Source organism: Dipodomys spectabilis, unplaced genomic scaffold, assembly GCF_019054845.1.
Source record: "Dipodomys spectabilis isolate Male_0828 unplaced genomic scaffold, ASM1905484v1 ptg000075l, whole genome shotgun sequence".
Classification (NCBI taxonomy): Eukaryota; Metazoa; Chordata; class Mammalia; order Rodentia; family Heteromyidae; genus Dipodomys; species Dipodomys spectabilis.
In genome coordinates this window covers 8,036,308-8,058,150 of record NW_024870752.1, presented here as the reverse complement: position 1 = coordinate 8,058,150, position 21,843 = coordinate 8,036,308, and the positions used below count along the sequence as shown (strand labels likewise).

Below are 21,843 nucleotides of genomic sequence, written 5' to 3'. Positions count from 1 at the left end.
GCACTACTTCCTTATCAGTTTTATGAACTAAGGAGCATTGATGAGTGTGGCAAGTATAGGAGGGTAATTGCAAGTACAATCAGTTACAAGAAATAAAAGAGAAGCTATAACAGAAACACCAGATGGAGAAGAATAAGGTAAAAGTGAGCTTTTCCTTTTATGTTTCATTACAATTGACAACATGCAAACAAGAATTCAAACACACATAAAGTTGTTATGATTATGTAAGTATACATTTTTCTTTCTCTCTCTTCTGTTTCATACTCTTTCTTTGTCTCTCTCCATTCTCTCTTTTATCCTCTCTCTCCTCTTTTTCTTCTTTCTCCCTATCTTTTGCTGTCAAGAGAAAATCACTATAGGATGGACATGCTAATACTTCTGAGAAACATTCACATAGCAGTGCATCTTCATATGAGTATTGACATTTAGCTGACTTTCCTCCTGCTTCAATACCCATGAAGTTCAAAAACAAACTTGAAAAATAAAACCAACTGAACAGGACAGGTGAGATTAAGACAGGTGAGATTATTTTATAATCATAGGTTGAAAAGAGGAAAATCTTTCAAAACATCACAGGAAGTGATCATTTTTTAATTAAAAGGATTAGAATCTATTTTAAGGAAATAATGAAAAAGAGTTAATCACTACTTGGTCATGCATAGAAAAGTTAAAACTAAAGATATCCATTGATGACTCAGGAAAAGAGAGCAAGCAGGGTTTAAGAGAAATTACCATGTTTCCACAGACCAGTCCACAGGACATACCTTTGCACAGCTTCTCCATTCCAGCAGGGTAGTCCATCAGCGGCAGCTAATTCCTTAATGCAAAGCTGATCAGCCAGGCCACCATAGAATGACCTGTACAGTCGAAGGCTGTTGATAAATTCTCTGAATGAAAGAACAAAGAAACTCATTAAAATCCAAAATGCATAGTACAACCCAACACTAATGACAGATATTACTATGTGTAATGTTTGGAATATACTTATTTATATGTATATATTTATATATGTATATATATATATATTTAAGCACTTTTCTAATAATCTGGAAAATGTATTTTTCAAAGAATGTAGCACTAATTTATTCTTTGAATAAGCCTTTATAGTCTTTATAATCTTATTTATTGTTCTAGGATCAAGAATGTGGTTGTGAATATACACATATACACGTATATGACACTTTAGTTAGCCTCTCTGACATCTTCAGTAGACATTGGAATCTAAATTTCAGTGATTCTAATAATTTTCATTTCTATGTAAAAAATGTCAGAACCTTACATGTTAATTTATTGCCTACTGAGTAAAAGCTCAGTAGATTGTTTCTTATCCTTCCTGGGTTTTCTCTTTTCTTTTTAATTATATAGAGTCATAAGTCTTTATTAAATAACACTACAAGATTTTTCAAAAACATAAAAATAAAGAATATATCCTTAATATATAAATCTAGGCTTTCTCCCACCCACACTACTGTTTTCTCCCTAACAATTATGGGAGGGAAAACAACAAAAATGCAGAATTGCTGTTTTTAATATAGAAGGTCAAGATTTTTGAGTTGTAGAACCTAGGCTTTTTATCACTTGATTAACCAACTTTTTAAAAATTAAACCTAATTTTAACAGAATTGTTGATCAACTGCATCAATTTATAATTATTTCTATTTATTTGTTTATTTATTTATTTATTTATTGGCAGTCGTGGGGCCTGAACTCTGGGCCTGGGCCCTGTCCCTCAGCTCTTCAGTTCATAGCCAATGCTTTACCACCTGAGCTACAGAGCCACTTCCCGCTTTTTCTATTGCTTATGTGGTGTTGAGGAATCAAACCCAGGGCCTCAAGCATGTAAGGCAAGCACTCTACCACTGAGCCACCTTCCCAGCCCCATTTTTATCAATTCTTAAAGCAGTATTTAAAACAGAAACTGCTGGAGTTGACTATAAGATAAATATGATTTTCAAAAGTGTAACACTAGAAATCATGTAATCATATGATTAGAAAATATAACGGCAGATTTGTTGTTGGGGGATTTAATTTTTTGAGTTCCAGGTTGGTATAATTTGGAGAGGGGAAGTGAAAAAACAAATGTTTAAATAGGGATACAGGTAGACCCATTGAAACAATGAGATGTACAAGATGTTATGTTGAAAAACGAACTTTACAACTTTGGAGCACAGGGAATGGGGGGAGATGGGAGGGGATAGGAAGGGGAAACAAAGGAGGAGGCAACAATGCTTGATAAGAAATGTACTCATTACCTTGCTCATGTAATTGTAACCCCTCTGTGTGGTATTTTCAAAATAAAAAATATATATAACTGCAAGTGTTTGGTTTCAGAAAAATATTACTAGACAAGTAGCTGTAAAAAGTATATACTTGACTCATCTAGAACTTATGATTAATAAGAAAGTTTTGTTTTCGTGGATGGATAACTTAGTTTGAGCAATCACAAGCATCAAAGAAAAGCTTTGTTTTCTTGCAATCAAAGTAATTACATTTCTTACTTACTACTAATTTTTATCTAGTAGGAGTTAAGTCCCTCCAAGATGGCTATATCCCCTACCCCTCCCCATAACTGGATTACATGAACAAATATGAATTCTTACATTGCAAGTACGTAATTAGAGAAGAAATCTGTACATTCCTAGAATGAATGAAAAGATGAGAAGCTTCTGTCATAAATTCTATTCTAAATCAATGATCACTCTTATGGAATCAGTATGTTTTCTAGCAATTAAGAAGCCAGGGGAAAAAAAGATATGATGTTAAGACCTCAAAGTTGATGGTATAAAGATGAATAAAATTTTATGGACCTCAAATTACCTACTTACTGGGAACTTTGTGACTACAGCTACTTTCATTTCTCCTTTCCCATCAGCAGACCCTAATGGAAAGAGCTTTCCTTTTCTTTCAATTTTTTTTGCCAGGGATGTACTACATGGCCTTAACAAGCATTGGCATGTTTGTCTGTGTTCAATGCACCAGGACTGCATACTTCCAAATTCTTCCTTTCATAGCCACATCCCATTCAGGACAAGAACACTTCTAAAATCCAAATCTGATATTCTACCGAACATGTCTGTCACTTCGTCACTTGCTTGAGCTGTAGCAATGCAACCATAGTGCATTCTCATGCACTTCTCAGAAAGGTACATAAGACACCTTTCTCAACTGTAATAACAGAAAACCTACTATAAAGCTAGATACTTGCTATTCCCCAAACACACCTTCCCACTTTGTGCTTACTCTGAAGGCTTGTAACCCAGATTTCCACTTATTCTATGGACAGTAAAGTTATTTATTATTTGTCACAGTGCACAAACTTCAGTGAGTACCATGCTTTGTGTTGGCATGAGCTCATCATCACAAGTAAACGAGAAAGTCCCCGTTTTCTATGAATATGTATTTTTGGTGAAAAGCCAAAGGAAGAAAACAGTGTTTATAATGCCACATGGGAAGATACCCAAATCAGGTAATATTTCCAAATAACACAGCAGCTTAATATTCCCTATATAAACAATCAAAAACAAAGATATGACAGAAAAATATGCAGCTTGGCTAGGGGGTAAAGTACTTATGAGAATGAATTCTGAAGCCGGGCACTGGTGGTTCACGCCTGTATCCTAGCTACTCAGGAGGCTGAGATCTGAGGATCATGGTTCAAAGCCAGCCCAGGCAGGAAAGTCCGTGAAACTCTTATCTCCAATAAACCACTAGAAAACCAGAAGTGGCACTGTAGCTCAAGTGGTAGAACGCTTGCCTTGAGCTTAAGAGTTGAGGGACAGCCCTCAGGCCCAGAGTTCAAGCCCCACGACTGACAAAAGAGAGAAAGAGAGAGAGAGAGAGAGAGAGAGAGAGAGAGAGAGAGAGAGAGAGAGAGAGAGAGAGAATGAATTCTGGTAATAAGTAGGGAAAGATCAAACTACCATAAGCCTTATTGATCATTTTGTGGCATTCGGAGGCATTTATTCCAAAGGCATTTGGAGCCATTAAGGGTTTTCTAGCCAGTAAAGTATCACCATCAAAGTAGCAACGAGGAAGTAGATAGAAGAGCAGAGATAGAAGTAGATAGAAGAGATTGGTAATAGGAACTGAAACAAAATCCAGGAAAAGGAAAACTGAGAATGGGAGGGGAAAAAACAAAAGACAAAAAACAACAGTAACCAAAAACCAACTTTGCCAGAAAACAACTAAAATTTAATAGGTGTGAGGAATCCAGAATGGACTGTAAAGGAACAGCTTCAGGATACTTTTCGTCTTCCCCTACCTCATTCACTGAAATCAAAAATGAGGAAAAGGGAAATACCACAATTCTAGTATCCCACGCCATCCTTAGCGGTCCTCATCCTGTTCAATGTTCTCACCTTTTTGATAGCACATGGTTTCCTTTTATCCTGCTCTAGCATAAGGATCCAGGCAGGCAGCAGCTGTTTTTCATTTGTTTGTTTTGGTCATTGCTATAGATCCTAGAGCAGAGATGGTGTCTGTGTACAACATATCCCATTAAAAGTTGTCAACTTAATACATGAGTAAAAGTGCTCCACTTGAGGTAGTTTTTGAGAGAGCAAGTAAAGCACCTCTCATCAAACCCAATATGTGTAAACACCACCTAGAAACCCAGCCAAGAGGTAAATCCAGATTTAATAGTTGTAAGGTAGGGACCAATATTCTACATTTTACAGAAAGCACTCCAGTGTTGCTGATATTACTGATGTACAAACCATGAATATTGTGTGAGTTTTCTGTTTGACTTTGAAAGCCAAATTTACTGAATGTGTGGTAAGAGACTCATCATCCATAGAAATGGTGTTTGAAGCCATGGATATGGATATTTCAGATAAATAATATGCATTGAGACCAGTCAAAGGGACTCTAAAGAGAATAAAGGAAGAGAGTCTTCAAAGTTAAAGAGCTATGAAAACTACAAAGTAAGGAAAGGTAGACTTAGAAAGATTCTTCACAGTATTTATACCAACCCTTGACCCGTAACATGACTTAGTTTGGAAATAAGGTCTTAAAGCTAGGCATCACTGGGCTACAACTGTAATCCTGTTACTTTGAAAGCTGAGAATGGGAGGGTCGAAGTTCCTGGCCAGCCCAGCCATAAAAGTTCATAAGACTGTCATAGCAGGATGCAGTAGCATGCACTGAAACTATTCAGGAGGCTGAGATTGGGAAGATCACCGCTGTAGGCCAACTCAGAATGAAAAGTCCACTAGACTCTATCTCAATGGAAAGATGTGGAATGTAGTAGTAGCACTCACTTGTTACCCAAGTTATGATGGGAAGCCTAAAATAGGGGAGTTGTGGTCCAAGTAAAAGTCCAGGTAGGAAGCCAAAAATAAGAAGCCAAATTAAGAAGCCAAAGACATGGGTTGATGCATAGCTAAGAAGTAGAATGCCTGCATTACTGGGGCAAGTCTCTGAGTTTAAACCCTAGTGCTGCTAGAGCTAGGCAGAAAGAAAAGACAAGGACAAAGAGGGAATTAAGGCTAAAACAACATCACATAAAAGGGTCCATGTGACTAATCCAATATGACTAGAGTCATTTTAAGAAGAAAAAGCAATCACCAGATGTGCGTACAAAGAAAGGGCCCTGCAAGACACAAAAACAGGACCATTTGCAGGTTCAGGAAAGAAACAAGAAAAAATCTTTAACTTCACCCTCCAGAAATACGAGAAATTTTGCTTCTGTTTTTTTAAGTTGCCTAGGCTGTGATATCTTTTAGGGAAGGCTACCAGAATGAAGTAATAAGTAAAGCATTGGAAGTAGATACATACTTTGGATTTGTGTAATAATGAGCACTAAAAGTAGACTTAGAATTAGAACTGGACAATCACCAAAGGGAAACCAAAGCCAATTTGGTTTTGTGTATAATTATTTGATTGTGATTTTCTGTAAAGGGGAATAGATAATTAGCACTATGAGTTTGTTCCCAAATACTGTCTTACTTTCTGGTCACATCTCAGAAGCAGTGAAGTTGAGTCATGTAGCTTATATGGAGCCTATGAAATGGGTACAGAAATGATGTACGTGATGTTTATTTTTCTAGGCTGGGTTGCTGATTTCTTTTGTTTTTTTATTCCCCCTCCCCCCGCCCCTGGGTTGTAGGGCTTCAACTCTGGGCTTGGACACTGTCATTACGCTCTTCAGCTCAAGGCAAGCTCTCTACCACTTGAGCCACAGTGCCACTTCCAGTTTTCTAGTGGTTTATTGGAGATAAGAGTCTCATGAACTTTCCTGCCCAGGCTGACTTTGAACCATGATCCTCAGATCTCAGCTTCTAGAGTAGCTGGGATTATAGGCATGAGCCACCTGTGCCCCAGTGGGTTGCTGATTTCTATTTCCCTCTACCACAGTAAGTGACAAGGTTTTGGATTGAACGCTTGGTCTTTCTGAGTCTTAAAGCACAAGCAACTTCAGCAGTAACATCAGCTCCTGGGAAAAGGGAACAGACTTGAGAGAAGAATGGTTTAAGTATTCTAAACTAAGGATATCTTGAAGGACCACATTAGGACTCATTCTTGTTGATAACAGAAAAATAGGAAAAGAAAAAAACCTGTAAAGAAAGGGAAAAGAATTATAAAACACAAAATACCAAAATTAGAGAAATGTTCATTGAGGTTTATATAAAGGAAGAAAGTATATGTGTGATAATTTTGATTTGAAAGTATGAAACTGAGCAGAAATCCTAACTTGAAAACTTCTATTCAGTTTTGGCAATTTTTTAGTTCTCAAAATTCAGAATAGTGTTGCAAAATGCACTTTCACTAAAGGACCAGGAAATTCACACTAGATACTGGAGAAGATAATTAAATTGATGGGAACAAGAGTCATAGTGAAATCAGACTTATCTACTGCCACAAAAGTGGTGGTCCTCTTGTAAGAATTTGTGCCTCCCTTCCCAGCAGACTGGAATATTTCAATGAATAAAATATTCTTAGCATGACAAAATTTTATTTGTTGTGGGAATGACAAGGTCTATATAATTATTTTACTATAATAATTAGGCTATTAACGTTAAATTTAAGAACACAACAAATGCAGGGGGATGCTGGAAGTTCCTGTTAATCATCCTTCAGGAACTTCTTCCTTATGTCAGATATATAGATATAGATATCATACATAAATCAGATATAAGTAAGAACAATGGTTTGAAAACATTTCAAAGAAAACAAGAAAGTATTCCTTTGTGGAATATTAATTCAAAGCCTAGAAGTCCAGTTCATATGGAAATTTGTAATTTCTTACTTAGGTTACAAATCTAATCCCCAAATTATCCAAATTGCCTCTGGGTTTGCTCTTTCACTTTTCTTTTAATGCTTTCTTTTCTAAAGTAAAAGCAGAAGCAGCATTAAAAGATAAGACATACCAATTTCCCTGATTTAAAATACCATGCAATTAAGTCAGAATGGCTTACAATGGCCAGGACCTATCCACCTTTGACCCCCAAATTCCCATTCCCTGACAGCTGACCTTCCTTTTCTCAAACACTCCAGCCTAAAATCTACTCTCTCTCAAACTCTCTCTCTCTCTCTCTCTCTCTCTCTCTCACACACACACACACACACACAAACACACACACACACACACAGTATACCCCTCATAAAATATCTCAGCATTTATTGACAAGTTTCCAACGTTGGCACATTCAGTTTTCCCTATTTTGAACAGTCTTCTCTTCCTCCTTATCTTTCTAGGAAATTTTCAAGATCTTGCTGAACCTTTATCTCCTCCCTTTAATTCATTTCTTCAACTGTGTAATATTTGTTGGCCCCTGTCTGTCTGTCATCCAGCATGTTTGCTTCTGTCTCACAGTCCTTGTTACCTGGTATTGTTATGCCTCTGTGACTCTGGCTCCTCTAACAGAGCCATTTTCACTAACAGCAGGAGCTAGTTCTTTGTAACCCTTGGGTTTGGGTTGGGTTTACACCCAATATTGCACTCAAATTAATGCCACATTAGCCCCAGATTTTGTCTTACTTTTGATCAGCTTCTAGAATTATGAAGTCTTATAAGACAGCCTGCTAATAATTATAATTTTAAAGAACAAAAGATAGCTTGGTAAGCTTTCCACATTAGGAATTAGTCTATAATTATTGCATAACACTAGAAGTTCCTGGTATATTGTGCATTTGCAAATGGAAGAAATCTAAAGGGCTGTAAAACACACCAGACTCCACTAAGCAAGCTCAAGACAGTATCTGTGGATATATAATGTTGAATTTAACATTAATGCTGTACAACGCTGTACAATGGAGCTAAAATATTCAGTGCATCAAGTACATTGTATTATGGGCTAGTAAGATTATTCACTTCAGCACATTCTATTAGGATAGAATAGCCACACATAAGTAGCACTTAGAAAGTATTTTAAACTATACAACTAAAATTCTCCCTCAGATATTCACATTCACTAGTTTGGGGTAAAACTTCAGCTTTGGGTTTGTTGTTGTTGTTATTTAAAGTATCTTATAAGTAAAGCTAAAATTAAGAACCATCCCATTGTAAAAATAAGGAAAATAAAAGCCAAAAAGGTGAAAAGACTATTTCAACATCTTATTTAATCATTTGTGGAGAGTTCTATGATTTATTTATCTCAGGCTAATAGTAAATGTCTGATCAATCAATGTTGAAAAATTGCCAGACAGAATAATATTCTCAAGTTGTAACAGTTTCAAGAAAAAAAAATCACATTAAAGAAAAACTCATGTGTCTGTTATACTAGAAAAGTTTGACGAAATTATATGTAGAAGGTGATGTGCTCAGATAGGGAAGACCTCTCTACATTTTGACCAGTCTAAAAAACTCAGTGCAGGAAGCAAGGAGTGGGGTAAATGCTAATTAATCGCTGGCTGATGACCAGCTTTGTGCCCTCTGCTAGCAGAATAAAGAAGAAAAAGGCTGCAACACAATTGCTCATTCATAGCCTGTAGCTTTATTTGCCCTGAGCTTACTGAAGGCAAAGGAGAAACATGGACTAGCATAGTTATTGCTTCATTGCTTCCCAGGCCCTGGAGGCCAACAATTCCAGAAAGGTCTCCTGCCATGTCACATGGTAAAAATGTGTGTGTGTATATACATACATGTGTGTGTGTGTGTGTGTGTGTGTGTGTGTGTGTGTATCTATATATATATGCATCCCACCATAAAAGTTTTTTCTGGGTCTATTGACATAGCAATGTTCAGTCATAATTTACTGCATTTTTAATTATAAAAGTAATATAGTAGTTGCTAAGTAGTAAAATTGTGAAAAGATTTAAGAAAAGCAAATTAGTATCTACCCTTCGTAATAGTTCTAGCTCTCCCTCCTTAAGCAACCAAAGTTAACAACCCGGTATCTATCCTTCCTTAGCTTTCTCTACATGTACACAGAAATGGCAGATAGATACACACAAGAGATACAGAGATAGAAATATTGTTTGGTTTTACAGATTGGTGACAAGTTATACACATGAATAGGAATTTCTAACCACAGGAAATCATGAACCCCTTTCCAATTAATTAACATAGGTCTTTCTTACTTTTATATAGCTTTATTGTACTTCATAATGTTTATATAGCCACTGTCTCAGTCTAGAAAAATAATACACTAAAATAATTAATGCTTTAATTTATAAAGCCAGTGTACTCATTATTGTTTTGAAAATGACTGACCTGTAAATTTCAAACTTTTAGGAATCTTCTTGGAAGTTATCTGCCTTAAGGGCTCTAATCCATATTTTTTGTTGTTGTTGTTGTTTTAAATTTACTTAATTAGACATTTCTAGAAACAGATAGGTGTTCCGAGGCATACCTCTCCATCTACCCATCTCCTCTATGGAAATTTCTTTCACTTAAAAGATGTATACATTGACACATATTATTATTTCCTTTTTTCCTATTGAATGCAATGCAGAAGAGACTTTTTCTAATTTTGACCAAAGCTAATTATCTGAAAAGGCATTGGAGAAGAATCATATTTTTAAGTGGAGCTTTCCTCTGTGGAATATCTCGGACCACGTGTTTCTTTATTTAATGACATCTATTGATTTCTTTTCTACCCTTAAAGTCAGTCCACACGTAATACAGAACCCAAATTAAAAGCAGTGCCTTGCACACTGTTTGAAAATATCTGTAGAACAAAGGTCAAATGTGCAGTTTGGTAGTTAATGGCCTGAGGCAAAGTTAAGGTTAATGTGGCACTAATGAGCAGGCTCAACCCTGTAGAGATGTCTGACCGTGGCTGTCAAACAGCAGACATTTAAAATGTCAGTCTCCAGCTCAGCAGAGGAAATATATAATTACATGTTTCTAGATAAGAACTATTTTCTCTTGCTGTTCTGAATCTATATTTAATCACTTAACTTTATTCTCACTCAAGTCATTCTATTTGACAAAATATTTTTAGATTTCTGCTCTACAGCAGTAACTTCTCATTGTAAATGTTTGGAAATAATTAAACTTATGTAGTCAGATGAAAACAAGGAACATTGAAATCTAGTTTCTTGGCCCCAGAGAGACAGAAGGGTGCATGTTTCATTGAGAAGCAATGCGATGTATGTGTGGGGCACATTTATCACAAACGTAAATGTGTTTAAACACATTATATACATATTTTATCTTATAAAAATGTATTTGTTCTAAAAGAGAAACTCAGGAAGTCTGCTCTCTGAACCCCACTTGAACGCACTGCTCCTTATGGGAACTGTGACCTAAGGTTTCAGCACCACTCTTGGATTTTTATTTTATTTTTTTATTTTTTGTTCTGGGTAAGTGATTCCAGGTTTCCCTCTGCTCATAGGAAGTCTTCTGGTTCACATGACATTAGAAGGTCAACTGACTCCTCAACACTGCTAAAGAAAATTAAGAATGGGTTGGTAGTTCAAAGAACAATAAGGAAAACAGTGGAAAGGAGAATCTGAAAGAAATCTAGAAAAGTCACGAGTGTCCTTCCATACCCTTCTCCCAGAACTCTGGCTGGATAGGTGTTTCATGTACAGCACTCTCTTATAGTGTGTTCTTATCCTGGTAGGGAACTTCCTGGCCATTTATAGATTTAGGACAGCAAGGTCTCTTACTGTGTTCAATGGTGTTCCAAACATCCTCTCTGGACTGATGTGAAACATACTCTGAAATGTCAAAACAGGGCTCTCCAAACCAGCTTAATATGATGCTACCACTTTGGAACGATGTACCTTAAAAAGCACCAGCTGTGTTCTATAAAACAAACCAACCAACAGTATTTTTTTAAGATGAGTGGGGAGACTGGAAGAATCACTGTGCTAACACACAAAATATAAGTTCAAGCATGAGGAATGAGTCCAGTAGGAGTCCTTTTTAAGGAAAAGATTTTAAACAAAGACTGAACACCCAATCAAGTGTCTGAGTTTTTGTTTTTTAAATCAGACTATAATGAGGAAATTGGTCATCCATTGAATTGAATGACCATTAAAGAATATAGAGGTACAATATAATTTCTCTACTTCAAATCTTTTAATTTTCATTAAAATATTCAGCTACTATAATTAGTATTGTTAGCCTAACGAGGCATACTATTAGTTTAAAATGGAGGGTCATAATCAACAAGCCAATTGTTGGTTGAGAGGGTATCTTGCTCATATTTTCCTCAGAATTGGCCTTCATTTCCAATTTGATTTGTGAGATTAGAGGCAGGACCCATCATGTCCAGACTTGAGTTTATTTGATTTATGAGACCCCAAATTTTCAGTTCTCTCTCTATATATTAAGAATCTTGGTAAAGGACAAAGAAACAAGCACAGCAAAGGAGAAGCTTACATGTTTCTAAATTATTAAACAGAAGGAATTGCCTTTAAGGACGGGAAGTTTGATCAGAGAATTTACAAACGCTACCCATAAGAATTACCTCAGAACTTTTGAATCTTCATCAGTTGTTTTATGTTTGTTTGTTTGTTTGTTTTTCCCAGAACTGTGAACCAAACTCAGGGCCTTTTGGCAAGTGCTCTTTCACTGAGCTAAATCATAAATCCCCTTTGTTGTATTTCTAAGCAAAAGAAACCCAACAGAAAGCTAGAGTTAGAGACTGAGTATAGCCATGTATTTTGAGATTTATGTGATTTATGTCATGGAGTGAAGAGGGAAAAGAAATGAAAGCAGTGTCTAAAAACTGATGAAATCCTTAGAAACACATTTCTTTTTACTATTTTGAGGGAAGCTATGGGAATATTCAGCTTTGTCCTTTACATCCAATTACAAATGAACATAATATTGATATGTCTTGATAATTTTGCATCTCCATTTTACCTATTATATGAATGGAATTCAACTGTAGTAGACAGAATTTAAATTTGCCACACAAAGCAAAATGGAAGATAAGACTTGATGCTCTCATTGTAGATTTAGAACCCATGATGCTTATAAATACAACTTATTCTTCTACACTGATAAAAGGAGAAGCTTTGCTGATTAATTGATTTACCCCCCCGTGAGTTGAATCCTTTTCGTTCTTCAAGAATTCCTAAAAGAAGGTGAATAAAATCCAGGTATTACACTTATGAATGAAAATAGAATAATTATGCCAATTAAAATTATTAAGAGGGCAGGGAATGCAGGAATAATAGAGGGGGTGTATATAATCCAAGTGTATTATATTTATGTATAAAAGCCCAATGAAATTCTCTTAAAAATTATACACCAATGAAAATAGAAGTGGGAAAAAAATGGGACTGACTTTGCAATTCTTTTTACCCCTATATATGCTTATTGTTTTCCAAAGGAAAAATGGTAAAATATTCAATTTTGTGAGGGGAAAATATACATATATTACATATGTGTGTAATGCACACATTTACATGTTTGTGTCTATTTATGTGTGTGTATACACATATACATACATATACAAACATATTGTCTCAGTTATGTTATTCAAAGTTTGGTTTCCTTGGCTTATTTTAAGTCTATAAATGAGATAACCCTACAGTAACCCTTGTAAACACTACTGAAGGTTTCTAGTAGCTGCCCAAGCTGTTAGGTGGAAATAGGTTTTTTTGAGAACTAGTTTTAAAATTGTCCAGTTTAAAGGTCATTCTTCCTATTGTTAGAAAAATACCTATTTTCTTATTCTTTCTATAGTGAAGAATTAGTAGACTTATTTCTACCTATATTATCCTAATTAGACAGTTTCATTATCAAAGATGTCACAAATCAGAGGACCAACGAGTTATGGAAAAACCAGTGGACATTGAAAAACTTGTAACAAATAAGATGTTCCCTGATGTAAGCCTATCCTTGTCTAAGCAAGCAAACTATGAAGATTCTAATTGCAGCTAGTGATAGGTGCAATTCTATAATTTATAGAAATTGGCACTATCAAAATAAAAAGCAGGAATCTGTCAGCTACCAAATATATGTGTATATGTCCATATTTAAAACCAATCACAACTTTTCAGCTTCAACATAGACTTCATAGCAAGTGGTTCAAGCTATCTCTTCTTTCAAGAAAAGTTCTCTTTTGTATAACTTTTATTCTCCATCATTTGTTTTGCTTTAGCTTATTTCATAAAATGGTGGCTAATTTCTCCATGAACATACAGAAAGTAAGAGTTAACTCATTTTTTTTCTAAACTCATCTTACTTTCCACCTTAGTTTCCGGTAGAGCAAATTGCTTTCCAATGCAACACAATTCTGCATGTATTTGTTTATTAGCTTTCTCTGGAAATGCTTTATCAGATTCTCAGTGGGATATATGATCCCCAAAGGTTAAGAACCACTAGCCTAAACTTTTGCCATATGTTTGTTCTGCCTTCTGGCATTTGTGTTTCCTGTGGACCTGGTTTTTGACCCCCTGCGGGTCCTGATCTTTATTATTCATGGAGGTCTTAGCTCTGGTCTGCCTTGAAGCTCATATTCCCTCAAGCTCATTCTGGTCTCACCTCTGCTGCTCTGCCTAAAACTTGGTCTTGGCCCATCCTCCCCGGCCCTGTCCTGCCCTGGAAACACATACTACCCTCACTTGCCAAGCACTGTTTTAAATTAAACAGAAATCTTATCGTTTAAGGGAACATGACCTTTATTTTAATAAATTAAACTTTCAGGTTATAAATAATAATGGCACCATAAAAAAGCACTAACTTCCTCTTTAGAAATACATTGTAAATTGTTCAGTAATATTAAGTTTTTTCTCAAAGAGTTGACTTTTTTGTGGCCTAATGATTTGTTAATAGAACATTAACAAAACATTTCCCAAAACATCATTCAGCCCAATATATCTAAATACTGATTTACCATGTAATCAAACACAGATACCTGGTAGACTATATCCAGAATTGCAATCATGATTTCTTTCTGGTTTCCTAAATGAAATAGTTATTATGAACCTATAAGATCATTTAAGTTTACTGATTCTTTTTACTGTAAATCAATTCCACCTATCTTGCTAATAATACTAAATAAGATTAAGTGTTTTTATTCAATGTGTAGATATTTTTCTACATTCAGTCAGTTATTTTAGTCACTTAACTATGCTTTGTAGTGTTGGACATGATATGAACTTTCTTCAGTTGATAGTAACACCCTGAGCCAGTATTATACTCTGCCTTACTTGTCTCTGAAGTCTCTAGCCCTCTTATTTCCAGTCTCAATAAATAAAACTGTTAATATTCCAAGTGACAAAATTCTCACTCAAATCACAATTTAATAAACACAGTAGAATAAAATGGAAATGTCTGATGATATATTGCTCCAATTAAGTTCTGAAGAGAATTTTTTTAAATAAATGATTTAACATCTTAAATAAAACATGAAGATTCAATGTTGAAAAGTTTTTCTCCTATTCTCAAGTTGCTATTAAAATTTTGCATATTTTTAGTAGCACCTAAGACAGTACACACCCCTGAATGCAGCCAATCACCTCTATGGTACATTCTTAAATGAGGAAACTGGCTAATTGGAATGCTTGCTGGAAAACAGATGGGGCCCTGGTGTTGAGACTCTGTCTTAATTTACTGTCCTGGGGTTTTCCTAATTACCCACTTAATTGGCACAGCCACATCACTTTGAAATAATAATGTACAGCTAATTATTGCCGATTTAAGCTTGCTAATAGCTTATTCTTACCAGCTAACTTCAAGAAATCAAGACAGGAAACCGGAACTGCCATAGGGAAATCACTCTGCCTGGATGGTTTAGACAACCATATGAGGGCAGTGTCCTATAGAGCTGCTCTGACTTGGTTTCTGCCCCAAAGGGGGAAATAGTGATAGTTTGCCTGTCGGGTGAGTAAAGGACTCACAATGATAGCTTTTCCTTGCTTTGCAAGGAAGATCTCTACAATTGACATGTGTCAACTATTCGAGCTTCAATTTGTCCATTGTTAGTATATTCTTTAAGTAAAAAAAAAGACTGAACCAGTGCAATTACATCTCTAAAATCAAATTAAAATAACACGAATCTGAAGATTAGCTCCCTTCTTCCTAACTAAAAGACTTCACAGTGCATGAAGAAACTTAGCATAACTCTTATACACAGACATATTTAAGGAAAATATTCCCATTTCAAATCAGAGAGCCAAGCAAAGGCATTTCTCTTACAGAAAAAAAATCAGAATTTGGGAGAATGAGGAGAAATATTCATATTTGGACAAGATATAATTTTGCCTTCATTTATGTTCTTTTTATTTAGACAGCTCTAGGCCAGATTCTCTAGAGGTTGGGCCTTAGACCCAACCTTAGACAGGTGATACCCTAGAGTGGTGCACTTAAGAAAGGGGAAGTAACTTAAGCAGGAGAAGGTGAAGAGGAACAAGTTAAGGTCTTTCTTCCAGAGACCATAGGACTACTGAGGCATGAACTGGGCCATGCAGTTGGTTCTACCACCTTGAAGAAAGGGGAAAGTCTCCTACACCAGCCGGTCACCTCAGGTACTTGTTGTCCATGGGCCTCTGACAAGCAGGGTAGTCTACACAGGAAGACCCCAGCTGAATAACCTGCTGCAGAGTGTGTAGCTGACAGGGTGTGATTTTTGAGGCTAGATCACCTGACTGGCCCTTTCCTAGAGCTGTTGTGAGAACAACTCTGTCCATGTCATCTTGACAAGAATCTGAGGGCCCTGACAACGCCATGTCAGTAAGCCATCTCAGGAGATGAACCTTCACTTGTGCTTCAGATGGCTGAGGCTCCAGTGGGCTTCATAGCTGTCTCCTTAGAGTTCGCTGAGTCTCCACTCTGCTGCTACTCTACTGCTACATCCCAATACCACAGAAAATGAACAATAAATCCACTACATTTTAGGATGATTTGTTAGGTAGCATTAGATGTAGAATGCTAACTGTTCTTGCTTGTTGAGAGGAAATTCTCCAGATAACACAAAAGCCTTGGGTTATCAGCCTCCAGGACACTCTAGTCATAAGGCTGACAAATGGGCAGGAAAAAAGCTTTGAGTTGAACAAAGATCTACCTTTGGCACCACTCACATTAAATGAAGCCAACTGAACTTTCCATGCACTTTCACATAGTCATGTCCTGAGCTTAATTCTGACTTAGATCTTCATAGCTTCTGGATAGTTTGACAGCAGTTCAGACCAATGTATTTGACAATAAGTAATTATACAGACAAACAAAAACTGAAGCATTCATCACTACTCATAATTGATAAAGCATAGGGAAATACTTCAGTGGGAATTTACTTGCCAAGCATGCATAAAGCCTTGAATTCAACCCGAGAGAGAGAGAGAAACAGAGATAGAGAGATAGAGACAGAGACAGACAGAGAGACAGAGAAAGACAGAGAGAAGGGGCTGGGAAGGTGGCTCAGTGGTAGAGCGCTTGCCTTGCATGCCTGAGGTCCTGGGTTTGATGCCTCAGCACCACATAAGCAAAAAGAAAAAAGCTGGAAGTGGCACTGTGGCTCAAGTGGTAGAGTGCTAGCCTTGAGCTGAAGAGCTGAGGGACAGTGCCCAGGCCCAGAGTTCAGGCCCCACGACCAGACCCAATAAAAAAAAAGAAAGAAAGACAGAGAGAAGAAGAATGAGAGATACAGTAAGGGCAAAATAATTCTACACAGGAGGCTAGAAAAGATGAAGTAGTAAAAAGAATAAACTGTGAGTAGTTATAGGTAAATAGTAACTATCTCAATATAAAAAAACATTAATGTCTTAGAAGTTGTGAAATGTTGGTAGAAGATATATTTGTTCATATAATAGCGTAAAATGGGAGGAGAATATTGGAGTGAATGTGTTCTAAGTTCTTAACATTGTTCAATGAAGTGGTAAAATTTCGAACTTAAAGTAGTAAAAATTAAAAATGCATCATTGTGATCTTGATAATCATTAAGAGAATAATGAGAACAAATGTAAAGAGCTATAAAAGGTTAAAATAATATATAAGTGTTTAATTGAAAGGAAAGCAAGAAAATGAAATAAAGAAGCAAATAGGAGTAAAGAGAAAACCAAGAGTAAGATGAAAGCCTTAATTACTTCAGGATATGACCTAGACAGATAGATAGATAGACAGATACATACATACATACATACATACATTGATAGATTAATATAGATAGATATCACCCTATATAATAAACCAAATATTTCAATTAAAAAACAAAAAACAAAGCCTTGGAGTCTTTAATTTTCATTTCCTACATGAGGAGCAGAAAATGTTTCTATTTTCCATTTCTTCCTACATTAACTTGTTATTCTAAATTTTAGGTAAAACTTAAAACTCAAAACATAATACTGGTTGCCAGGCCCTCCCACCAAAAAAGGGAAATAGAAAGAGAGAGAGAGACAGAGACAGAGACAGAGACAGAGACAGAGACAGAGAGAGACAGAGACAGAGAGACAGAGACAGAGAGAGACAGAGAGACAGAGACAGAGAGACAGAGAGACAGAGACAGAGAGAAACAGAGACAGAGAGACAGAGACAGACAGAGACAGAGACAGAGACAGAGAGAGACACAGGGAGAGAGAGAGTGAGAGAGAGAAAGGGAGAGGAAATGAAACATAAAAGAAACAAACCACAATGGTTATACTGGGCTACACAGCATTTCAAAATATGAGTAGAGGAGATCATAGCATGCCATCCAAAAGGACTCTTTTGCTATTGGTTACTTCAAGTTGTACATTTTGAGAAATTACAGACTGGAGTAGCTTAGAAAATTTATTCTTCTGTGTAGTTAATGTATTCTTATGAAGTTCTTCATGTAACCTGTCCTTTATGTAGCACGGATTTTCTCCCATCACTTTTTCATGACTTATCTCAAACCCTGCAAGCAGCTCCAAGCCACTCTTCTGTTCAGTCCTTCAGGATGAGCCTCAGTCCATGGTCCTTCTTTGCATCTCATACTTTTCTAGAAAGCCCAGGCCTATATACATGAGTAAACTGGTGGTTATTTTCTTAATCAAGCGTTTGGTCAATTTAGTTCACACTCCAGACAACCTAGGAGGATGGAGAGAGGCCATTTTCCTACGCCTCCAGTTACATTTACATAACTTCTGAAAAAGTATTTGCAAGTTGGACTACTATAAAAATTAAACTAATCCTCCGTCACAGTCACCCTAAATGATTTCTTTTCTTAGTTAGGGTACCAATTTCATTTATAATATACTAATTCTAAAATGAACTATGGCAGTATGATTTTAAAAGACAATGACTTATTTATATAAAATATATTATAAATGTTTAGCAAACATAAAATTAGCTTTATTTTCATTTACACTGGCAAAGTCCTTGATGTGTTTAATAATTTATATTTTCATTACTACAGAAACTGTATTGAGCTGGAGAGGCTGATGAATTAATTTGTTCTGTGACTTTCCTTTAATAGTTTTGACTGGGTTTGAATTATAGAAAATAGTTTCTGCTAGTGGTATTCTCATGAGACTTTCTAAAAGTAAATAAAAAATGAATATCTAAGAAAAACTGTCATGGATATAATACTAATTGATAAAGTTAACTCAGGAAACAGGAACTTACTACAAGATTCCCTGTTTCTGAATTACATTGAGCAGTTGTTTTATTCATGATTTGGACAAGTTATATAGAAATTTTTTCCCTTGCCTATAGTTTACAATAATTTTACTTTCTGTTTTAATTAATGGCAATAGGAAATCCAAACTGTACTTGGGCAATTGTACTTTATCTCTCTGTATATAATCATTATAAATACTATACTGTATAATCTGCAAAATCTATATAAACCACTATATTTGCATGAAGTATTATTTTACAAAGCTGACTAGGGAACATTATTTTGTAATTAAGAAAATATTATTTCAGGGGAAGTTCTTTGAAATTGTGTTTTAATTTCTTTTTTAAAATGCTTTTATTATCTGTAAGAAGTTTTACAAAGGGGTTGCCATTCAACAAACCGGTGTATGAGCTCATGCAATGTCACCCCTTTCAACATCATCACTCCATGATTTTTAAAATACTTCAATACAAACATCATTCTCTACTTGTCTATCTATCTATTTACCTACCTACCTATCTACCTACCTACCTACCTACCTATCTACCACGAGGCAGTAGTGGGGCTTGAACTGCAAGCCTCATACTTGTGAAGCTTGTTTGCTCTCAACTAGCAACTTACCACTTGAGCCACCCCTCCAGCCTAGATTTTTGCTGGTTATTTTGGTGATATAGTCTTAAAGACTCTTCTACCTAGACAGACATTGAACTACTATTCTTTGGATCTCAGAGTTCTGAATAGCTGGGTTATAGGAGTAAATCATTGGTACCCAGCTTGTGTATTTTCTTACAGGCAATTTTTTTTAGAAAAGCATATTCCTCAATTTCTGCCATATAATTAATCATAATTTATCCTTGGGGAATCTAATCTCTTATCTTATTTTTCTTATCTTACATATCCTATCATTTTCCATGTTTCTATAAATACCTATTACAATGTATGCAATTACTTCAACATATGTTACCCTGTAAAATTATTGTAAGAAGACAAAATTATAAGAAATTTAGTTACAGCTCTAATTGGTTAACTGGGATTCATTAATGAAGAAACAACCATCCTGTAAAACAGAATGAGTGTTCCGATTAAGCAATAGCAGAAGAGAGGAACAAGACACAAGAGAGGAAAAGAAGGTTCGATTAATATCAGGTTTTGTGAAGCTTCTTATTTTCTAGGGTTGGAGCAGAGGGCAGTCATATACTAAATTAGACAGGAGTCTTCTCTCTTCAGGAGAAAAATGAACAGGTCTGGTTTGGGTTCTATTTGCTTCCTTAAAACCACAGTTTGATTAAATGACATTTTTATGAGAGACTCTGATTTGATTTAATCTGTTGAAACTCAGTCCAAAAATAATAGCCTCTGACAGCGTTTATTTAACAATAAATATTGATTTTATATTCATACATGCTTTTAATTTATATAAATGTTAGGCTATTGCTATCATTCTATTTAGTAGAGAGTTTTGTTTGTAATCACAACAACAGTTTTTGCTGTATGAAAATGAACTTATTACTTATGATTACATCATAATGCTTCAAAGTATTACATCCTATTTTTCCTACTAATGGACATACTGCTTGCCTCTAACTTTGAGTGGTCACAGATATTCAAGAATGTCTCATGTGAATGTAAGAGGCTCTCTTAACCCAAAAAATAAAGAAAGGAAACTCAAAGAAAACAGAACAAACACAGAAAATAATGTTTTTAAAATAGGGAATAACTTTAGATAAGAGAAAATAGCTCATTCATGGCATTCATAACCAGTATCAAATAATAATTTGCAAGATTCATAACCTGAGAGTTCTAGTTAATAGCTAGTTTGATTTCTAATACTTTGCCTCATTGTTCCTGAACCACTGTTTGTTTGACACTTCACCTGACTCAGTCTTGATAGGAAATAAACCATGTTAAAGTTGGCCAATCATACTGATCTTTATTGCTTTTCCTTCCATTGTTAATGAATACATTCCATTTTGTTGTAAAGTTAATGGCTTACTTTCTATCTCTTTCTGGTTATAAAACAAATGTCTTACTTTCTTCTGTTGGCAAGAGTCTCTTCACCATTCCTTGCAGAGATCTTCATCCCATGCTTCTCTTTGCTGATATCAAAAGAACACCGGGGGCTTTGTGTTGGCATGGTTATTTGGTGGCCACAAATCTTATTCACCTTTTAAATAGAAAACATTAAATGAATGTTATAAACCTGCTTCAGCTCTTCTGAAAATGCAATGTTTCATAGTGGCCAAAACAATGCCATGTTCTTGTTTAAACTTGGTATTAACTTTTAATATTTACAATGCTTGTCAGTTTTTCCAAGAGAGAGAATACAATATTCTAAAATGGCAGCAATGATAAACTGATGCCAGGTGCATCATAAAGGTGGCAGTTGACACATGGACAACATAGAGAACCAGAGAACAAAATTCAAAAGCTGGTCTGTTTGTAGAAATATGGCTTTCTAAAAATAGATATCAATTGTGGTCTGCACTCATTCATGTGACTTATCACCTTTCTTTACTAATTTTAAAATAAAATAATTTGCTATCAAATATCCTCTCCTTTTCTGAATAAATTCTAAATGCAAACTACCTTTGTAATTTTTATCTTAGAAGTAACAGTATATGTTTAATGGAAAGATCTCATGTTATAATTATTCCACATCATATTCCTTAAGCTGGTGTGGTTTCCGGGGTATTATTAATGATATGTTAAAACCATTACCCAAAAGAAAAATTTGTTTTATTTTAAATACTTGTATAGCATTAGTATTTGGAAATCCAGCATAATTATCACTGGAAAAAATAAGTAATTTCTTTCCAGTGTAATATATAAAAAATTTATATGGTACTTGAAAACACAGAGTAGTATAACAGAAAATACACAACAAAGCATCATCTTGGATTCAAGAAACTTTGTTTCTGGTCTA

At 35.5% G+C, this 21,843-nt stretch overlaps 1 protein-coding gene across 1 annotated transcript in view; it reads right to left on the bottom strand.

The window, feature by feature from the left end:
- Positions 1-21,843, bottom strand: part of Gpc5 (glypican 5) — a 1,062,082-nt gene that overhangs the window by 810,347 nt on the left and 229,892 nt on the right. The window contains exons 4-5 of the mRNA XM_042682662.1: positions 20,951-21,084; positions 765-887 (exon numbers count right to left, since the gene is read on the bottom strand). Coding sequence (XP_042538596.1) covers positions 765-887; positions 20,951-21,084 — 257 coding nt within the window. The remainder of the gene's footprint in view (positions 1-764; positions 888-20,950; positions 21,085-21,843) is intronic.